The 20,707-nt window shown below is 39.5% G+C and overlaps 1 protein-coding gene across 1 annotated transcript in view; it reads left to right on the forward strand.

Moving 5' to 3' along the window:
* Positions 1–4,486: 4,486 nt before the first annotated feature.
* UTP20 (UTP20 small subunit processome component) overlaps positions 4,487–20,707 on the forward strand; it is a 93,007-nt gene continuing 76,786 nt past the window's right edge. Inside the window, exons 1-12 of the mRNA XM_082634618.1 lie at positions 4,487–4,692; positions 5,593–5,673; positions 7,663–7,729; positions 7,850–7,982; positions 8,438–8,626; positions 11,858–11,939; positions 12,474–12,611; positions 13,234–13,389; positions 13,948–14,094; positions 14,179–14,313; positions 15,894–15,971; positions 17,667–17,845. Coding sequence (XP_082490744.1) covers positions 4,648–4,692; positions 5,593–5,673; positions 7,663–7,729; positions 7,850–7,982; positions 8,438–8,626; positions 11,858–11,939; positions 12,474–12,611; positions 13,234–13,389; positions 13,948–14,094; positions 14,179–14,313; positions 15,894–15,971; positions 17,667–17,845 — 1,430 coding nt within the window. The 5' untranslated portion in view covers positions 4,487–4,647. The remainder of the gene's footprint in view (positions 4,693–5,592; positions 5,674–7,662; positions 7,730–7,849; positions 7,983–8,437; positions 8,627–11,857; positions 11,940–12,473; positions 12,612–13,233; positions 13,390–13,947; positions 14,095–14,178; positions 14,314–15,893; positions 15,972–17,666; positions 17,846–20,707) is intronic.

Below are 20,707 nucleotides of genomic sequence, written 5' to 3' on the forward strand. Positions count from 1 at the left end.
GGGGAGATAAATCCAAACTGTGAGACCTTTATCCTTCCTACAGAAGATGTCAAGTTAAGGATAAAAATAAAGAGTAGAAATCATGAAAGTGAGTATGTAAAAATATGTAGGTGTTTAAATTGTTCAAAAAGCAGGTTAATTTAGGTTATCCTCTGACATCTCTTAAAAGAAAATAAGGAATTTAAGGTTCACGACACAAATGCCAACAGTGAGTGAAAGTGGGGAAGGAAAACAAGCTGAACACAGAAGGCAGTAGCGTGTGTGCATGTCTGTATGTGTGTTTCAGGAGGTGGGGAAGGGTGTTCCATATATTTTCACACCGACGGAAAAACTGCACCAGCTCCCCTGTAAAATGCTGCGTCACTCACTGTATTAAACAGTAAAAATGGCAGCAGCGTCAATGATCTGCTCTCTGGAAGAGACATGTTTAAAACCGAAGACAACAACAGCCTTCTTCTTGAGCAGGTGCTGCAAAATGAAATGCCTGAGGGAGCCAGGTGGGTACCTCAGACCTAAACCAGCGAGGGGGTCAGGGCTTGGAGTACAGGGAGTGATTGCTGCTCTTCCAAATGTGGGCCCAGTGTTGTGGATTTTTTAAATTTTTCAAGAGAAGCTAGAAATCTGGATTTTCACTTGAAAGCTCCGGATTTTTTACAAATTAAAATATTTCAAGAACATTTTTGGTAAGCAAAATATATCTGTGTGCCACACTGGGCTGGTGAAGCCTACCAATTGGCAATTTCTGGTCTAATGTCTCTGATGCCTGAGGCATAAACCAGGGAAGGAGAATAGAAGCTCAATGGTCTCAGTGCTAAAAAGCGATCATATGGTTGAAAAAGAAACAATAAAAATAAGAAAGACTGTTCATATAGGCATGTATAAGTTACAAGAGACTTTGACCTGCTTTATGTCAAAGGATCTCCTTACTAACCAGCAAGTAAAAAGGCAGACTTGGTTATTAGTTAAAGGTGAGGAAACTGAGGCTCAGAGATTAAGTCACTGGTCCAATTATCAGCTAATACATGGAAAATCCTAGAATTGGGATCCAAATGTTCTTCTGAATCCAAACTCCATGCTCTTGCTGCCTCCCAATTTATACACAACAGTGAACATGGTTCTCACAAGAACGGAACGATCTTTGGGTCAGCTTCTCTTAACTACCATCATTAAGAGTTATTAAAATATCTTCCTTGGCCACGCTTTCTTCTTTTCCCTTCACTCCCCTCTATCGGTTTGAGAGCTCACTTCCTTGGTTCCTTATTCTGAGTCAGAATCATTTCCCGTTTGATATATTGCATCTTTTGAGCCCCACCATGCAGACCTGCCCCCTTCCTGACATCACGTACAATATCTTACTAATCTTTCAAGAGCCTTGGATTACTGTTGTCCCCACTTTACAGTTAAGGAAACTGAGGCTCTCCCTACCTCTGAGTTTCACCCTGTTCCTTGTTTTATTTTTATTAGCCCAAGGATACTAAGAGTGATACCAATGCCCAGTGCTAACTTGAGAGGATGTGGCTTTGGATTAAGAGCTAAAAATAACCAAATGTGTATTTGACTACTTTGAACCCTTGCATATACTGCTCCTTCCCTTGTTCCCTCTACCTAGATAACACCATTTGTATCCTTGCTCCTCCCTTGCCTGGTTTTCTTCTATCCATCTTCCAGATCTCAGCTTAGATGTCACTTCCAGCTAGAAGCCTTCCATGACTAGGCTAGGCAAACTTCTCATGTGTTCTTGTAGTCCCTTGGGCTTTAAATTAGAGTGTGCACTAAGGAAACAAAGATTAAAAAGCAAAACTTCCTAATCAAGCTTAAGAAGGAAGGAATGAAAGAATTATGTGTCTAAGTGAACTAGCTGGAATGGATGCGGCAGGCAGAATCATTGTGGTAAAAAGAAACAGAGGATTGCAAGGGGTGTTTAAGGCCTTGGCATGGAGGGCAAAAGCTGGGGGGCAAGAAGACTCATAATAAGTAAACAGTGATGTTTTTCATGGCTGCTTTGGATATTCCACAGAACCTCAGAAACAGCTTTGGGAGAAACCTTAAAAATCCTGTGGCACAACCCGCATCCAGTGCAGGAGTTACATTAGTCTTGAGTTTGTCACGGTCAAACAAAGTACTGTAGGCTTTGTTAATTCAACAAACATTCATTAAACTCTTAAGTTCACGGGATACACTGGTGATACGAAGTTGGAAAAGTACATGGTTTCTTCCCTTAAGGACCTTGTCAGGTAGCCGGACAGTAGACTACTTATCCATTCAGCAAACATTTATACCATTCTCTGTGTGCCAATACAATTCCTTGAAAAACTGGTATTATTATGACTTCCTTTTAATAGATCAGGAAGTTGGGTCTCAGGAAGGTTAGGTAACTTGTCAAAGGTTGTACAGTTATGGTACCTGGCACCTTTCATCCATTAGCTTCTTTACTCTGCACAGAAACGCCCTATAAGGTAGGTGCTTTCATTAGCTCCATTTTACATAAAAGGAATTGAGGCTCAGAGAGGGTAAGTAACTTCCCCAAGACTACACCAGTAATAAATGGCAGAGGTAGGATTCAAACCCAGGCAATCTGGTTCTAGCATCTATGCTCTTAACCACCATGTTGTATTGATAAATTGTTCAACCAGAGCTGTCGATATTATACGGATCATATAATGAGTAACAATGCAATATATAACTTGTGTCAGTTTTTTGATTTTCATGTTTCTCTCTACTCCTTATTGTCCCACTAACTCCATTACCAAAAATAAATAACAGAGAAGCAAAAGGACACAATTATCTGGGGGCAATTTTAGCAATAGGTTGGGAACATTGCTTAGAGTAGGGGCTCTTACCCTCAGGTAACTGCAGACTTCTCTTTGAAATCATCTACATTTTAGTGTGAATGAGCTTATTAGTATTTTTCTGAAGAGAAGGTCTACAGCTTTCTTAGACTCCTTGAAGGCTCTGTGACCCAACAAGGTGAAGAACCACCTAAGGGAAAAAAAAGAAAAAAAGCCAATTAGCTTATTGGAAGCCAGTCAAACATTGGGCACTTCTATATTTTATTATTAAAAAATAAAATCCATAAATGCTATGAATCCATTAAAAATATTTACAGCAACCCTGTGATAACATAAAAACATTGATGTTGTAATGCCAATAACAATATGAAAGTGTTTTATCTACTTTACTTCTTCACCTGATTCCCTCCTCAATCCATACATATTTTGCTTCCTTTCCTCTACACCGGACCATACTTGTCAAGGTCATCAGTGACCATCACCTTGTCAGGTTCAGCAGCTACTTCTCTCTCCTCAGTTTTCACTATAGTTGGCCACTGGCTCTGCTTCCAGGCTAGGACTAGTCTGTTTCTACCTCACTGGCTCTCTTTCCCAGTAACCTTTCTGGTCACTGCTAAATGTTGGAGCATTTCAACGTTCAACTTGGGTCCTCTTCTCTTCTTTGTCCTCCTTTTCATCACTCTCTCCCTAAAACATCTCATCCAGTTCCATGGCTTTAAATAACTTCACACTTTCTGTAAAGTGTATTTAAGTCACACCTCCAGCCCTGACCTCTACACTGAGGTCTAGGCAGGAATATATTCAGTTTGTCTACTGAATATCTCTTCTTGGCTATCTAAGATGTAAGCACCTCAGACTGAACATTTCCAAACAAAATTATTATTAATATTATTAGTCTCTTTTTCAGCTCACAGAACAGAGCCTGGCCCATAGCAGACTGTCAAGAAATATTTGTTGAATGAGTAAGTGAAAACACACACACACACACACACACCTGTTTGTATAATTACGCTTAACAGGACATAAGAATGGTAGGAAAATACCAAAACGTTAACTGGTTGTGCATGAAACCATGAGTTTTCTTTAAAAGTCCTTTCCAATTTTAAATGGAAAAATAGTGGTTAAGAATATCAGACATTGCAGGGGTGGGATAGGGAGGGTAGGAGGGAGGGAGACGCAAGAGGGAAGAGATATGGGAACATATGTATAACTGGTTCACTTTGTTATAAAGTAGAAACTAACACACCATTGTAAAGCAATTATACTCCAATAAAGATGTTAAAAAAAAAAAAAGAATATCAGACATTGGAACTCAGTGACCTCTGCCAGACTGCCACTTACCGGCTGCACATCCTTGCTTTCTCCGTATGCCAGAGGGACTTAGAAATATGTACCTCATCTGTAGTCATGCAACATTCACAATGCGCTTTACTGTGAAATTAGGAATGTAAAGAACTTTGCCTGGTGCAGTATACATAGTGAGAGGTAGTAGCTGTTGGCTGTTAATGATGACAGGCATGTTTTCTTTTATGATAAAAATACACATTTTTCTTATAAACCTTTACTGAAGAGAGTTCAAAAAACGCCGCGCCCACATACCCACTAAGCCAGAGCCTCCCAGCTTCCAGCCGGCCGCAGGGGGCGGGCGCGCCTGCTCCGTCCGCTTCTTCCGCCCACGTGACCCGCTCAGCCGGCTACCCGTCTCCAACATGGCGGCGCCCAGGGGTTCAAGCCGCACGTGAGAAAGAGTCTGAGTACGTGGGACTGCAAGTGTGGGAGCCAGTTTCCCTTGTCTGCAGTCAGTAGCATCCCTTCAACTCCTCCCGAGATCCTCGCGGGCCGCCGCCCCTCTGCAGCCATGAAGCCAAAGCCAGTTTCTCACAAGATCGAGAACACTTACCGGGTGAGTGAAGAAACTTGGCCGTGGGACTAGTTCTGAGCGGGACTCCCGGGGCTACAGCGCTCTGGGCCGAGCGGAAGTCATTTGTCCGGAGGCTCTAGCAAAAGAGCCTCTCTCTCTCCGGGTGTAGTAAATATGGGATGGGGAAGGAAGCTTCAACTGCAGATTTCGCCCATGTTTTGTGGCGTCTGGCCTGGCTGAGACTTCTCTTCAGGCCAGAGTTAAATTCAGTGTCACAAACTGTTTAGGAATTCTTTCCTGCTCTTTTATCCTTGAAGACCGAATGGGGGGCGGGCCGGTGGGAGGAGGTGAGTGATTTCCAGCTACTGGCTACTAACCACTTTCCCGGTTTGCTCCTTGAGGGTTTCTTTGTTACTCTACAGCCGTAGGTCTGTATATGTTTAAAAACACTGTTGTTGCCACGACTTAGCCAGATCCTGTACCTGCAGCAGGGTATGAAACCTAGCAGTAGATCTGGCGAGGCCACGTTGCTAGCTTTTACCTAGGTCAATCCATCAGTCTAGCATGGAAATTTTGTTTGAAATGACATTTTGCAAATATATCTATAGAAATATTTCATTATCTTCGTACAGTAGTGCAGTGCATTTGTCTTTCAGTTTGTTTTTAAAATTAACTTTTGTGATTTATCAGTGATGTCTACTTCTAGTTGTAAAACTCAGTTATACATTTTACGATTGATTGAAAATACAACTCTGAAATTGTAAGCGAAGCATAACATTATTTCTAATGATAGAACGTAAGGAGGCACATTGAACCTTTAAACTTTATACTGCCACAAGGACATTGTCCACGTATGATTTTTATACAGCACTCAAACAGATATTCAAGATATGATAAGTGTATAAAATGTGGATGTGTTGTAAATATACTTCTCCCCCGCAGTTTCTTACGTTTGCTGAACGATTGGGAAATGTGAATATCGATATTATTCACCGGATTGATAGAACTGCAAGCTATGATGAGGTAAGAGAATGTTAAATGAGCTGATCTTCAAGTATTCATAGTTGGATTTTTAGATTCTCTTTGAAGTGAATTGTTTCTCAAGCCATTCTTTTATGAACATGAAATGCATTAGACCTGTGCTGTCTCAAACAGTAGCCACACATAACAAATTAGATTTAAAGTAAAGTAAATTAAAAATTCTAATGCTCAGTAGCCATATGTGGCTAGTTGCTACCATACTGACCAAGTGCAGATATGGAACATTTTCCATCATTGCTGAAAGTTCTATTGGGTGATGTGGTGTTAGAAAATTTACTTGATTCTCAGGTGGCTTCTGATTCCAACCACTCCCTTCCCATGTGCATTCCGAACACTGCTACAGATCCGTATTCCTGAAACTACAATTTTAAAGAGGTTTTGAGCAAGTCACTTTCCTGGGGCTCAGTTTCCTCCTTTATTAAAAAACATGGGGGAGCTAAACCACATAATTTTTTCCAGTTCTAACCATACTGTAACTCAGTCACACCTCTACTCAAAAATCTTGTTTTCGCTGCATCAAGTCATTATTTCTCTGCCAGCCTTTTAAGGTCCTGTATAACATGCCTTTAAATTAGGGATTCAAGGTCAGTTTTTACTATTTTTCACTCGACTCTAGTCAGACTCCGCTCACTATCTCTTTGAATGCCTTGTCTCCAATATGTGAATTCAGTGTGTTAATGATGTTATCTAGGTAGGCACATAATGCTTTGAGAACTCACCATGAAGTGATCCTAACCTAGATTCTGTGAGGGTGTAAGGTGAGGTGTCCAGAAAGGTGAAGTAGACAAGGTGATACCTGAATTGAGTCTTGTTTGTATAGGTTTTAGCATGGCAAAGAGAACAGGAAAGGCTGTTTCAGGCTGAGGAAGAAGCCTTTATAAAGGAACAGAGGCTAAAGAGAGCATGTCACATTCAAGAAACGCCAAAGCATTTCAGTATGCTTATAACTGCATGTGGGATGTTTGTTTATGTTGATGGTGACTGCAGATGGGCGAAGGGGGTAGCTGGTGAGAGATAAAGCTGAAGAGATAATCAAGGACCATGAAGGGCTTCATATGTCAAGCTAAGTTTGGATTTATCCTGAAGCTATGGGAAGTCATTCTAGGATTATAAGGCAGGGGAATGTGTGACATGATCAGTTGTAAAGTTTAGATCTCTCTCTGGCTTTAATGTGGAGGAAAGAACAACCAGTTGCTCTGGAGTCAGGGTAACCAGTTGTGATGATTCGGTAGTCATCTAAGTAAGAACTTTTCTCTCATATAAATATGTGCAAACACTTATAGAGGTCTTTTTTTTTTTTTTTAAGAAAAATTGGTTCCTACCATTTACTTCACTATGAAACTTGCTTTTCTCACTTGGAAAGTATACTATCAACATCCTTCTAATTTAATAATAGATATAATTCTTTTTAATAGCCACATAATATACCTTATTACGTAGAGACCATAATATGTATACCAACCATTTTCCTTTTGTTGGATATTTAGGCTTTTTTATGTCCCCCCCAACTACAATAAAGCTGAATGAATGTCTTTATACTTGTATATTTACAAATTTTATAAGAAATATCTCCAAAAAGGGAATTGCTGGATCAAAGGACATACCTGTTTTTAATTTTAATAGAAATGCCAGATTACTTGTCTATAAGGTTGTAGCAATTCATATTTCCAAAAGCAGAATGAAAGAACTGTAAGAGTCCACATTTTTCTTGGCCTAAAATTGTAAAAAACAGAAAAAAAAATTTTTTTAGTGTGACTATTACATAGTTTTAAATCTTCTGCCCATATTTTACACCTGATTGCTTTTTTAGATGTGTTAGTTAATGCCCTGTCTAAAAAAAAACTAAGAGGAGTTTTTCAACTCTTGACTATCATCACTGTCTTAAGGTATTAATATATCATTATTCTTATTTACTTTGATTATAGTTTTTCTTTGAGTTGTCTGATTAATGAACTGCTTTAATCTTGGCAGGAAGTTGAAACCTACTTTTTTGAGGGTCTACTAAAGTGGAGAGAACTGAACCTTACGGAGCACTTTGGTATTTTCTATTTTGTTTCTATTTTATTCACCCATCATTTGTACTATATATGGTCAAAACAGCTAAACATTGGTGTGATGGAAAAGCAGAACTTATTCTTTTTTTTGCCCCCCCACCCAGGGAAATTTTACAAAGAAGTTATTCACAAATGCCAGTCTTTCAATCAGCTAGTCTATCATCAAAATGAGATAGTTCAGAGTTTGAAGACTCACCTGCAAGTCAAGAACAGTTATGCCTATCAACCCCTTTTGGAGTAAGTAGCATGTTGAAAGAAAGGCAACAACATTTATCTGAATTTTAAGAAAGGTTGTTTTATAGCTACATATGCTTTAGATCTGGTGTTTGTAATTTAGAAACAAGAATTTACCTTTTTTTGTTAGATGAAAATATTAGTACATTACTGTAAAGCAGAATCTTAGGGGTATACTTTTTTGCTTTTTATACTTTTACAAGAACCTGATTTTCCTTTGACACTATAGGAATGATTGACTATAACTTGTGATGGAAGGTACAAGCTCTAGCCTGATTTCTTTGCTCAACTCTTAAAACGTGAAAAATTTTATACCTCTCTTGAGACTTGGTTTAGTAGCTTTAATTAATCCTTTCATCATAGGCGATAGGTTGTCATTTGTGAAACAGATTTGTAGTATTTGGTTTTTGATCTACATGTATCAGAATCAGTTACCTCTCCTTATTTTTTTCATCCAGTTTAGTTGTACAGTTGGCACGAGATCTGCAGACGGACTTCTATCCCCATTTTCAGGATTTTTTCCTGACTATCGCTTCAATCCTGGAGACTCAGGACACGGAGTTGTTAGAATGGGCTTTCACCTCACTGTCCTATCTGTACAAGTACCTGTGGAGACTAATGGTGAAGGACATGTCCAATATATACAGGTGACCATTTCTCTCTCTCACATGGGTTTTTCTTTTCTTCTTTTTTTTGCTTTAAAATTTTATTTTATTTTATATATGATTCAGTACTGTTTAGTAAATTTATAAAGTTATGCAACCATCACCACAATCCAGTTTAAGAACATTTCCATCATCTCCAAGAGATTTCTCATGCCCATTTGCAGTCAGTTCTGCTCCCCATCTGCATCAGTTTTGAAAGCAAAAGCAATATACATATATCGAATAGTCAAGATTGCCTCTGGGGAAACAACTGTGTGCTTGAAGCCCCTAAGTAGAATGATCCTCTTCTACAATGATATTTTTTAGCATTTAAGTTTTTAATTTTTAATTTTTTGGTCAAGGGCAGTTTTTATTGATACTGACAACCAGCAGAGACTTTCTGACTCCCATCTGTATTTAATGAAAACACGCATAATACCTGTCACTTGCACCTGCTGACATGGCTACCTAACTTTAATATGTTCTTTAATTGCCTTTTCCCTGTCTTCAGTCTGATGCCAAACTTCCTTTCAAGCTCAGTCTCTAATTATTTCCTTATAAAAAGTTGGTTCTCCAGCCAAAGTGGTCCATAGTCTGTTCCATCAGTCTGCATTGACCTGACCTTCTCTTATCTCCAGCTATTGAAATCAGACCCCCCACTATCAAAGCCTGACTTGAATCCATAGCTTCCATATACATGCCCGGGCACCTTGTCCAGAAATCAGAGCTTTGTACTCTGAATATGTCTGGCATTCTCTACCACTTATGTCACATGACTTCTATTATAATCGTTTGTTCTAATGTAATGGTGTCCTCTGCAAACCTATAAACTCTTCAAGAACCCCATGTTAAATATTTGCATTTTCCTAGCCCCTAAAATACTGACTAAGACAAAAGAGACACTCAGTATTTGTAAGTAAGTGTGGACAGGGAAAGAGAATGAATTCTGTACCAGCTTTTTGTTTAAACTAAGGCAAAGATTGTTTGTAATCTATTTCAATCTGGGACTTAATGGAATTTTCTACTTGGCGTCCTGATTACTTCTACATACTTCAATTGGCACAGGAACACGTAAGATTAACCTTTTACCCCAACCCAGTATAAGTATGGATATAGGATAGGACTGTCGATTTTGTTTGTGTACCACCTCCCTTCACTCTACCCTTCTTTGAACACGGAATAAGAAAGAACTATTTTTCTGACCTTTACTAGTTCTCTATGAAGATTTTGGTAAAATCTACCGAGATTACTTCATTAAAGACCAGCAAGATCTTGGGGGATATATAGTTTTTTTGGTTTCATGACTTCTGCTGTTACTTTTATATCTCCTGAGTCAGGCTCTCCAGTTATAAATTTATTTGCTTTCTGTATGACATCTTCAACAGCCTGGATATTTTCACTTGACTGTTGTTGAAATCAAAGTCTGCACATTCCTGTTCAAGCCAGCTCTTCTCATTCATTTGTGTGTTCAGTAAATATGTACTCAATGCCAGGCTTTGTTTGGTCGCCCAGTTTCTAACGGTGATACCATCACTCTTCCCATCACTGAGATTTGGCCACTTAGAGGCATCTTTGACCCAGTTGTCTTCAAACACTTCACATTTTCTTGATTCTGCTATTCACGTACTCAATCCAGTGACTACTTATTGTACACTGTGTATCAGGCTTGAGACACACTCACAAATAAACCAGATAAAAATCCCTCTTACGAAGTTTACATTTTATCAGGGGGAGAACATCTTGGGCATGGGGCTTGCATGAGCGAGGAACAGTGAGGAAGCCTGGGTGGTGCAGCAGCATGTATGGGGGGAGAGTAATCAGGTGATGTCAGAGATGTGGTAGTAGGGGGCCTGGCCATAACGGGCCTTGGGGATACTATAAGGTCTTTGGTTTCATTGCAGGGACTCTTGAAACGTCTCTTGGGTTCATCCATTACCATTTCCCTCTGCCACTGGCCCTCTGTCATGCCCTTGTTTGCCCACGCTTTTATGACTTGAATAACTTCCTAGTTGGACTGCCAGCCTCTTCTTTCTTCCTTTATATCACCCTATACTGGTGCCCAATTTCTCTTTCTGAAACTATTCATTTCTTATTCAGCCAACACTTATTAGTACCTGCTATGACCAAGGAACAATTAGGGGCTGGAGATATGGCAGAAATAGGAGAGATATATTCCATGCTCTTCTTTCATTTGGGAGACCAGTTTAAACAATGTGATTATATGAGTCATTATTTAGTTATAGCTGCATGGCTGTATGACCTTGAGTATGTTGCGTAGCCTTTCTGCCCCTATTTCGTTATCTATAGGATAGGGATAATAGTTCCTACCCCACAGAGTCGTTGTGCTGATTAGATGAAGTAACATAGTAAGTGCTTACTTAAATGTAAGGTAGAGTCCCCACTCCTTTGCTTAGTGTTCAGAGCCACCTGTTGACCCGAGCACCTGTATCTGGAGCTGCCTTCCCCACCCATATCATCCTTCCTTTAGACAGACGAGCCTCTCTGATATCTCTCTCTCTTTTTTTTAAATTAATTTATTTATTTATTTTTGGCTGTGTTGGGTCTTTGTTGCCGTGCATGAGCTTTCTCTAGTTGTGGCGGGCAGGGGCTACTCTTCAGTGTGATACCTGGGCTTCTCCTTGCAGTGCTTCTCTTGTTGCAGAGCACAGGCTCTAGGCGCGGGTCTGAGTAGTTGTGGCACGTGGGCTCAGTAGTTGTGGCTGGTGGGCTCTAGAGTACAGGCTCAGTAGTTGTGGCGCACGGGCTTAGTTGCTCTGCGGCATGTGGGATCTTCCCGGACCAGGGCTCGAACCCGTGTCCCCTGCATTGGCAGGTGGATTCTTAACCACTGCGCCACCAGGGAAGTCCCTCTCTGTTATCCCTTGACTGTGATCACTTCTGCCCACCCCGTGTTTGCTCTTGCTTTGATCTCTGGTCTCCAGTCCCCACCTGGATTCTTCCTGTCATTCAGGGATCACTACAAGTTTCATCTTTTCATAGTCTTTCTTATATGACCAGTGCCACCAATCCTAGGATTCTTAATGTCTATGACCTTCAGTCTTCTGTTTGACATGTGGGTGTCGTGGTAATCGAATGAGATTTTAAACATCTGTGTTATTATAGCTGCTACATCTTTCTTGCATACCTTGCACAGTGTTGGGCATATAGTTAACATGTAGTACATCTTTATTAAAATGATGATTAATTAAACATGTCTTATTTTCTCATTTATAGCATGTATAGTACACTTCTGGCTCATAGAAAACTACATATAAGAAATTTTGCTGCTGAAAGCTTTACTTTTTTGATGAGAAAGGTTAGTTTGATCATTTATGTGTTTATTGCTCATTAATCCTCAAGAATCTGATGAACGGAAGCAGATATCTTTTATAATATAGTTATTATGGACTAATATTATTTATATAAAGAGAAACCTGTTACTGTTTTGAGTTTATCTCACCATAAGGTGGTTTTTGCTTACTAATGTGAAATAATTGGGGTTACTCTTTTCTTCTTACTTAGTGTATATATATATATTTCTCTAATTCAAGTCAGTCTATGTGTGAACAGTGAGATTAACAGAAATTTTTATAAAAATTTCCTGGAAGGAACTGGTTGTATAGTGTCATTTGTGTTTGTTTTTAATAGAGTTTTCGTAATAAAACAAAAACATTGCTATTAAATTTCTTTTATACTCATAAAATATAAGCATACTATTTACTTTAAAAGATAGAATGTTGCCTTATGTAGTTTTTCTTGGTACATACCTTCATGTTATACCAATGAATTAATCACTCTTTTGTGTGACATTACAAGTGATACAGTTTTCCATTTGCATTTTGTGTTTTAGGTTTCTGATAAAAATGCACTTTTCAATTTAATGTTTCTTGATCTTGACGAACATCCGGAAAAAGTAGAAGGAGTTGGACAGTTGCTCTTTGAAATGTGCAAAGGAGTTAGAAATATGTTTCACTCCTGTACAGAGACGGTAAATAACTGGGAGGAGTTCCTTGAATCTATGTGAAAGGGATTAAAAGAAAATAGTTAAGATTTACACAGACGACATGGAGAGAGGATTGCCTAGAATAAATAGAAAACATTCAATGGGGCGCATTAGGGCTTTAAAAACAATGCTTACCTACTGTAGGCCCTGGGTCATTAGGTATTTTTCATTTAAAAAAAAAAAATCACTGCTCGGGACTTCCCTGGTGGTCCAGTGGTTAAGACTGCGCTTCCACTGCAGGGGGCATGGGTTTAATCCCTGGTTGGGGAACTAAGATCTCACTTGCCATGCAGCACGGCCAAAAAATCAATCTGTCAATCAAAAAATTGTTTAAATTACTGCTCTCTTCATCCTGGATGCTAGAAGGTGACATAACTTGATCGATGGGGGACGGGGGGATATTGTGTGATAAAATTCCCCATCGTAGTTTGGAAATTTCTTCTGGGACACGCAGTTAACCACCAGAGCTGCCATATCCTTGATTATCCTGGATCAGATTTTAAGGTAGCTTGAGCAGAGTGGGGAATAATCAGAGAGGGAAATACCAATGTAATACTTGAGAATAAGAGTGTGCATGTTCATTTTCATGATTCTTGGATTCCCACAGGCAGTGAAGCTAATTTTGCAAAAGCTAGGACCAGTTACCGAAACAGAAACTCAACTTCCATGGATTTTAGTTGGAGAAACACTCAAACACATGGTCATATCCACAGCGTTCTACATCTACAAGGAACATTTTGGTGTATTTTTTGAATGTTTGCAAGTGAGTTCTGATTTTTAAGTATTTGTATGTAATTAGGAGTCTAAGAGTTGATTGTTGTTCTTAATTAAGCAGATCACTCCTGGATATTGTATTTTATAATTGTTGTCATAATATTTTTATATACTTACTAGGATTTTCCTTACCTCTATCCCCTGTACTATTTTTACTTGCTTTGATAGCTTGAGATGCAGTAGAGCATAGTGGTTAAGAGCACAGGCTTTGGAGCTTGAGGCCTCTGTTTGAATCCTGGCTTTGTCACTTACTGCTAGTGTGACTTGGGAAAATTTAAGTCTCTGGTCCTTAGTTTTTTCATCTGGGAAATGGGGATAATAGTATTCCCTGCCAGTGAGGATTATGAGGAAATACTTGTAAAGAACTTACAACAGTGCATTCAGAAATGTTAGCGGTTATCATCAGTGACTCCCAGTAAATGTGTCTTTTTCTTTCACAGAAAAAGAATGAAAATTTGAACTGCTTCACACAATATTTTCGTTATTAAATTAACAGATGAGTTTGATCTTTGGTAATTATTCTTTCTTATAAATTCTTCGTTTACAGGAATCACTCCTGGATCTACATACGAAAGTAACCAAGACTAACTGTGGGGAAAGTTCTGAACAGTTTAAAAGGTTGTTAGAAACATATCTGATACTTGTAAAACATGGAAATGGATCAAAGATAACCAAACCTGTTGACGTTTGTAAAGTGAGTTCCCAACTTAATTTGCTTAGAGCCTATTCATTAGAGGCTGATTGCTAAGTGTGCATTGTTTTTCCTTTTATTTTACAGGTATTGTCTCAAACATTACAAATAGCCCATCTCTCCACATCTTGCCGGGCGACCCTCTTGGATGTAATTTCTGCTTTGATCCTAGGTGAAAATGTTTCCTTGCCAGGGACCCTCATCGAAGAAACCATAGAAAAAGTAATTTACTTTTGCAAATATTAACTGAGTAGTTAATACTGTGTTTAGCGTTGAGTAAGCCTTCTGGGGAATATACATGAAGCTTGGCAAAGGCTCTGTCTTCAGGGAATTTATAATCTTGTTAAGGAGATGTGAATCGCGTGCTTTAATGGAAATAAGCAAAACAAAATGTGATAAAAGCTAAATCTGTTCAGCAGATATTCAGCAAACAAATATTTACTTAACCAAGTTCAGGCTATGGACTAGATATTGCAGAGTGGACACTTTTATTTTATTTATTTATTTATTTTTGCCTGTGATTTAAAAAAATTATTTATTTTTAAAATTAATTAATTAATTTTTATTTTTGGCTGCGTTGGGTCTTCGTTACGGCGCGCAGGCTTTCTCTAGTTAATGGCGAGCGGGGACTACTCTTTGTTGCGGTGCGCGGGCTTCTCATTGCAGTGGCTTCTCTTGTTGCGGAGCACGGGCTCTAGGCACGCAGGCTTCAGTAGTTGTGGCACACGGGCTTAGTAGTTGTGGCTCACGGGCTCTAGAGCTCAGGCTCAGTAGTATTGGCACACAGGCTTAGTTGCTTGCAGCACGTGGGATCTTCCCAGACCAGGGCTCAAACCCATGTCCCCTGCATTGGTAGGCGGATTCTTAACCACTACACCACCAGGGAAGTCCTGCCTGTGATTTTTTATTGTTAGGGAAGTGGGGCCCTGGGAGTATGTAGTTAAAATCTGTTGAGTCAATCTATTTATGTCACGTCGAAACATAAAGGTTAATTCTGTCTGGGTTTGAGGGACAGAGAAAGCTTTTCAAAGGACTAATATTTTGGATAGTCCTTGATGGTTAAATAGCAGTCTGCCAGTCAGAGAAGGTGTTAAAAACTCTAGGAGAGAGAATGGCAAAAATATGTTCAAAAATCTATGTTGCTGGGCACATGGACACATGAAGTGTGATGTATATTAGCAAGGCTTTGCCTGGCTTTGAAAAGTTAGGTTGGATTTTATCCTCCAAGTAGTGGAGGGCCCTGGAAAAATGTTAAGCAGGGAAATGATTTAATGAGATTGGCATTTTAGTGAGTTTAGAAGATGAATTGGAGGGAAGTGGAATTGAAAATAGATCAGTTAGGTTCTTCCTAGCTTCACGTAGTGCAACAGTATAAAGTTTAGAGGAAGGTGTAAAGTCGTGCTACTTGCCCTTTTGTAATTCTCTGTAGCTGGGAAAGAATGGAGCAGCTCTTAGGCAATCACTAGAAACACAGCCCTTCACATTTGTAAGTCCCTTTGGAGAAGGCCGAGCACTTAGAATACTGGTTGAAGTGTGCCCACCGTACCTTTACTCTAGTAGCTTCTTTCCCGAGGAGGAAGGCCCAGGGCCTGTGTCTCACACCTGGTGTGTCCATCTGCACAGTGGCAAATTCAACAGTCCAGTTCTTTTTGCCTTCCATGACTATTTTAACTTGTATCAAGCATCCCACACTTCCTGCTTGCAACTTAGAGGACCTTGAAGGTTTCGGATGTTTTTATTTTCAGGAATGGGAAAGTACTCTCTTTGTATTTACATTACTATTCTTTGCCTGTGGTCCACAGATTTTTGAGAGCAGATTTGAAAGATGCTTAATTTTGGATTTTTCGGAAGTCATGTTTGCTATGAAGCAGTTTGAGCAGGTGAGTGAGATATTAAGTCTTGGATTTGTTTTGTTTTAAATTTGTCATGATAATATAACCAATTTAAAAATCCTATGATTTTGTTTTTTGAAAGGAATAGAATAAGTATTTGATGTTTTAGTTCATGTATTTTTTTTAAAGCAGTTATATTCCAGTTCTAGGTCATATGTGAAACTTTATTCCACATGCTAAACATTTTAAATGATACCAGGTAACCAATTTGTTTTTTTAATAATCTTTTAGGAAGTTATAGAACCATGTGATAAATTTGAAAAAAAAATGGCTTAAGGAGCTTAAACTGTGAATTTGAAGCATAGAAAATAGTTTCTGAAACAGTTTGCATTGGAGGAGGGTTATGAATTCATTTCATTGCTACAGAATGAATTGCTCCCTGATAGAACAAGGTAGAAATCTCTCTCACCAAATCCTGAGTTTATTTTATCCTTGCCCCTCACCCTCATCAAACATTTGCCACTCTTTCTAACTGGTGATTCTACAGTACACTTCATGGAAATCTCTGTATCTCTTCTCTCATTTTTCCCTTTAGTCTTTAATATATATTTTCATTTGTCTCAGAAAAACACTTCTTTATACATGTCCTAGCCCTGTTGCTTCCTGCCCAGTGAGGGCTCTTCATTTCTCTCTGGTTTTCTTAGCAGCTGCATCTTTTCTGTCTCCCCTGGTCCCTGTGATCTTTTTTTAAAAAACTTATTTTTATCAGAGTACTCTATGTATGTTGTTTAAAACGTTGCACAGGGCTAAGAGGCACTCACTTCATTCCCACTCCCATCTTCCTCACCAGGAACAAGCACATCTAATGATTTTTAGCTATTTTTTCTAGTATTTATATTTTTAAATCATCTGAACATACTGCTTTTCCTTGACTCATTAGTTTTAGTCCTCATCTTTAGGCTTCCTCCTGGGTAGGTGGATTTCTAGTTCTTTTACGCTTCTCATCTGCTCAACAAAGTTACATTATAAATTTTGGTTGAATTTGTATTCATTAAATACTTAATCCCTATAATTAAGGAGTATTTTATAATTACATTTCCTTTTTTGTATACCCTTTCATTTTTCCTGAAGTTACCAATTGCCTCATTCTTTAAAAACTTGAAATTGCTGGTGAGTCTGCCAACAGCATCATAGAATGCCTTTCACGTGGCAAACTGGCAGATCATTTGGCAGCTCTTTGTTTTTCTATTTTCTTTTTAGGAGACATCCCTCCTAGAGCCATTCAAGTCTGAACAGGTTGCTTTCTCTGCCCACTGCACAGATGTCATACTAGGACTTGCCTCTCTCCTGTTTCCTGGGTCCCGTGTCTCTTTCTCTTATTGTAGTTTCCCCTCTTATTTTGATGAAACACATTCTCCAGAGGTTCCTGAGAAAGGGTGAATGGAAGTAAAATTTTGAGATTTAGTGCATCTGTAAGTGTCTTTATTCTCTCCTCAAACTATATTACCAGTACGCTGGGTACAGCATTCTAGATTCTGTCATTTTCCCTTAGTTTTTCAGGCATTGCTCCATTGTCTTCTGGCCTCCACTGTTCCTTTGCAGAGGTCTGATGTCATTACGATTCCTGAGCCTTTATCTATGATCTCTTTTTTTCTCTGTGGAAGTGTTAGAATCTTCTCTTCATTAGGTGTTCTGAAATTTATATCTGTTGTTAATAAATGTGATTTTCTTTCTTATTTTTAGCTTTTTCTACCCAGCTTTCTCTTGTATATTGAGAATTGCTTCCTGAGTGATGACGCTGCAGGCAAAGATGAAGCTCTGGCCATTTTGGCCAAACTCATTCTGAACAAAGCAGCACCTCCCACCACTGGCTCCATGGCGATTGAGAAGTACCCTCTGCTTTTCTCAGAACAGACAGTGGGGTAAGTTCTAAGTCTTTATTCCCTGTATTCTTGGTAGGATTACCCATTTAAAAATAATGCATTCAGAATACTGTAAAAACTGAAGATCTACATGTATTAACTGGAAAGATGTCCGTGATACATTGTTATGTGAAAAAAGCAATTTGTAGGACTTCCCTGGTGGCACAGTGGTTAAGAATCCACCTGCCAATGCAGGGGACACAAGTTCGAGCCCTGGTCCGGGAAGATCCCACATGCCGTGGAACAACTAAGCCCGTGGACCACAACTACTGAGCCTGCTCTCTAGAGCCCATGAGCTACAACTGCTGAGCCCGCGAGCCACAGCTACTGAGCCCACATGCCACAACTGCTGAAGCCCGCATGCCTAGAGCCCGTGCTCCGCAACAAGAGAAGCCTGCACACCGCAACGAAGAGTAGCCTCCGCTTGCCACAGCTAGAGAAAGCCTGCGCACGGCAACAGAGACCCAATGCAGCCAAAAATAGATAGATAAATAAATTTTAAAAAATAAACCAAGTTGTAGAAGAGTACGTGATCCCATTTTGCAAAGTTAAAACCAAAAGTATATATAAGCATAGGAACACGTGTGAAAGGATACAGAAACAGGTTATATAACTTCAAGAGTGTGGTAAGTGAAAGAAAGAGGTCACTATTAATTTTCTCAACCTTTTATTTTAAAACAATTGTATATTCATGTGTGGTTATAATAGGACAGAGAGTTTCCATATACGTTTCACTTAGTTTCCCCTGGTGGCAACATCTTATTTGACTAGGCCAAAAAGTTCGTTCGGGTTTTTCCACACGATGTTACGGAACAACCTGAATGAACTTTTTGGCCAACCCAATACAAAAGCTTAGTGCAATATCACAACCAGAAAATTGACATTGGTACAATCCACCAACCTTATTCAGATTTACCAGTTTTACATCACTCATCTCTGTGTTTGTATGTATATGGATATATAGTTCTGTGCAATTTTATCTCATGTCTATTCACAACTACCACCAAAGTCAAGATACAGAGCTGTACCATCACTGCAAGGATCTCTCGTGATACTTTTTCTTTTTCTTTTCTTTTCTTTTTTTTTTTTTTTTTTTTTTGCGGTACACGGGCCTCTCACTGTTGTGGCCTGTCCCGCTGCGGAGCACAGGCCCTGTACGTGCAGGCCCAGCAGCCACGGCTCACGGGCGCAGCCACTCTGCGGCACGTGGGATCCTCCCAGACTGGGGCACGAACCCACGCCCCCTGCATCGGCAGGCAGACTCCCAACCACTGCGCCACCAGGGATCCCTCGTGCTACTTTTTAATAGCCACACTCACCCTGCCACTCCCCACTCCATCCCTAACTGCTGGCAACCACTAGTCTTATTCTCCATTTTTACAATTTTGTCATTTCAAGAATATTATATAAATTATGCAGTACAGCTTTTGAGATTGGCTTTTTCACTCAACACAATTCCCTTGAGACCCATCTAAGTTGTTGTGTGCATCAGTAATCCACTCCTTTTTATGTTGAGCGTCTTTGTGTGCTATTCCTGAGTAGTATTCCATGGTAATGGATGTAGCCGTCTGTTTAAACATTCACTTGTTGAAAGGAATAACTAGGTCATTCCTGGTTTTTGGCTCTTATGAATAAAGCTGTTATAAACATTCATGTACGCAGCTTTCCATTTCTCTGAGATAAATGCCCCAAAGTGGACTTACTGGGTTATAGGGTAAGGGCATGTTCAGTTTTGGGGCTTTTGTGTTTGTTTTGCAGTTTTTTGTTGTTGTTGTAGTTTTGTTTGTTGCTTCGTTTTATTTTTCATGTTCAGTTTTTGGGATTTTTTTGCGGTATGCGGGCCTCTCACTGTTGCGGCCTCTCCCGTTGCGGAGCACAGGCTCCGGACACGCAGGCTCAGCGGCCATGGCTCATGGACCCAGCCGCTCCACGACATGTGGGATCTTCCCGGACTGGGGCACAAACCCATGTCCCCTGCATTGACAGGCGGACTCTTAACCACTGTGCCACCAGGGAAGCCCCATGTTCAGTTTTATAAGAAACTGCCAAATGGTTTTCCAGATTGACTGTGCCATTTTACGTTCCCAGCAGCAGTATGGGTGATCCAGTTTCTCTGCATCCTTGCCAGTATTTGTTATTTTCACTGTTTTTTTGTTTTTGCCGGCCTGATAGGATATAGTGATATCTATCTCACTGTGGTTTTAATTTGCATTTCCCTAATGGCTAAGGATGTTGAACATCTTTTCATGTGCTTATTTGCCATCTGCATGTCGTCTTTACTGAAATATCTGTTCATTTCCTTGGCCCATTTTCTGATTTGATTGTTTCTTTGCTGTTGAGTTTTTAGAGTGTTTATATATTCTAATACAAGTCCTTTTGTCTGCTTCGTGATGGTGCAAATATTTTCTCCCGGTCTGTAACTTGTCTTCCTTTGCTTAACGAGATTTTTCAGTGGTCAGAGTTTTAAATTTTGATGAGGTCCAATGTATCAACTTTTCCTGTTATGGATAATGCTTTTGATGTCAAGTCTAAGAACTGTTTGCCTAACTATAGGTCCCAAGTATTTTCTCCTATTTTTTTAAGTTTTATCATTTTATGTTTTACATTTAAGTCCATGATCCATTTTGAGTTAATTTTTATATAAGGTGTGAAGTTTAGGTCAAGTTTCCTTTTTTGCCTCTGAATGTCCACTGCTCTGGCCACATTTGTTGAAAAGGCTGTTCTTCCTCATTGAACTGCTTTTGCTTTTGTGTCAGAAATCAGCTGGGCACAAGTGTGTGGGACTGTTTCTGGCTCTTATTCTGTTTCATTGATCTATGTGTCTGTCCTCCTCTAATGCCACAATCTTGTTACTATAGCATA

The sequence above is a fragment of the Mesoplodon mirus genome (assembly GCF_964341445.2).
Source record: "Mesoplodon mirus genome assembly, chromosome: 11".
Taxonomy (NCBI): domain Eukaryota; kingdom Metazoa; phylum Chordata; class Mammalia; order Artiodactyla; family Ziphiidae; genus Mesoplodon; species Mesoplodon mirus.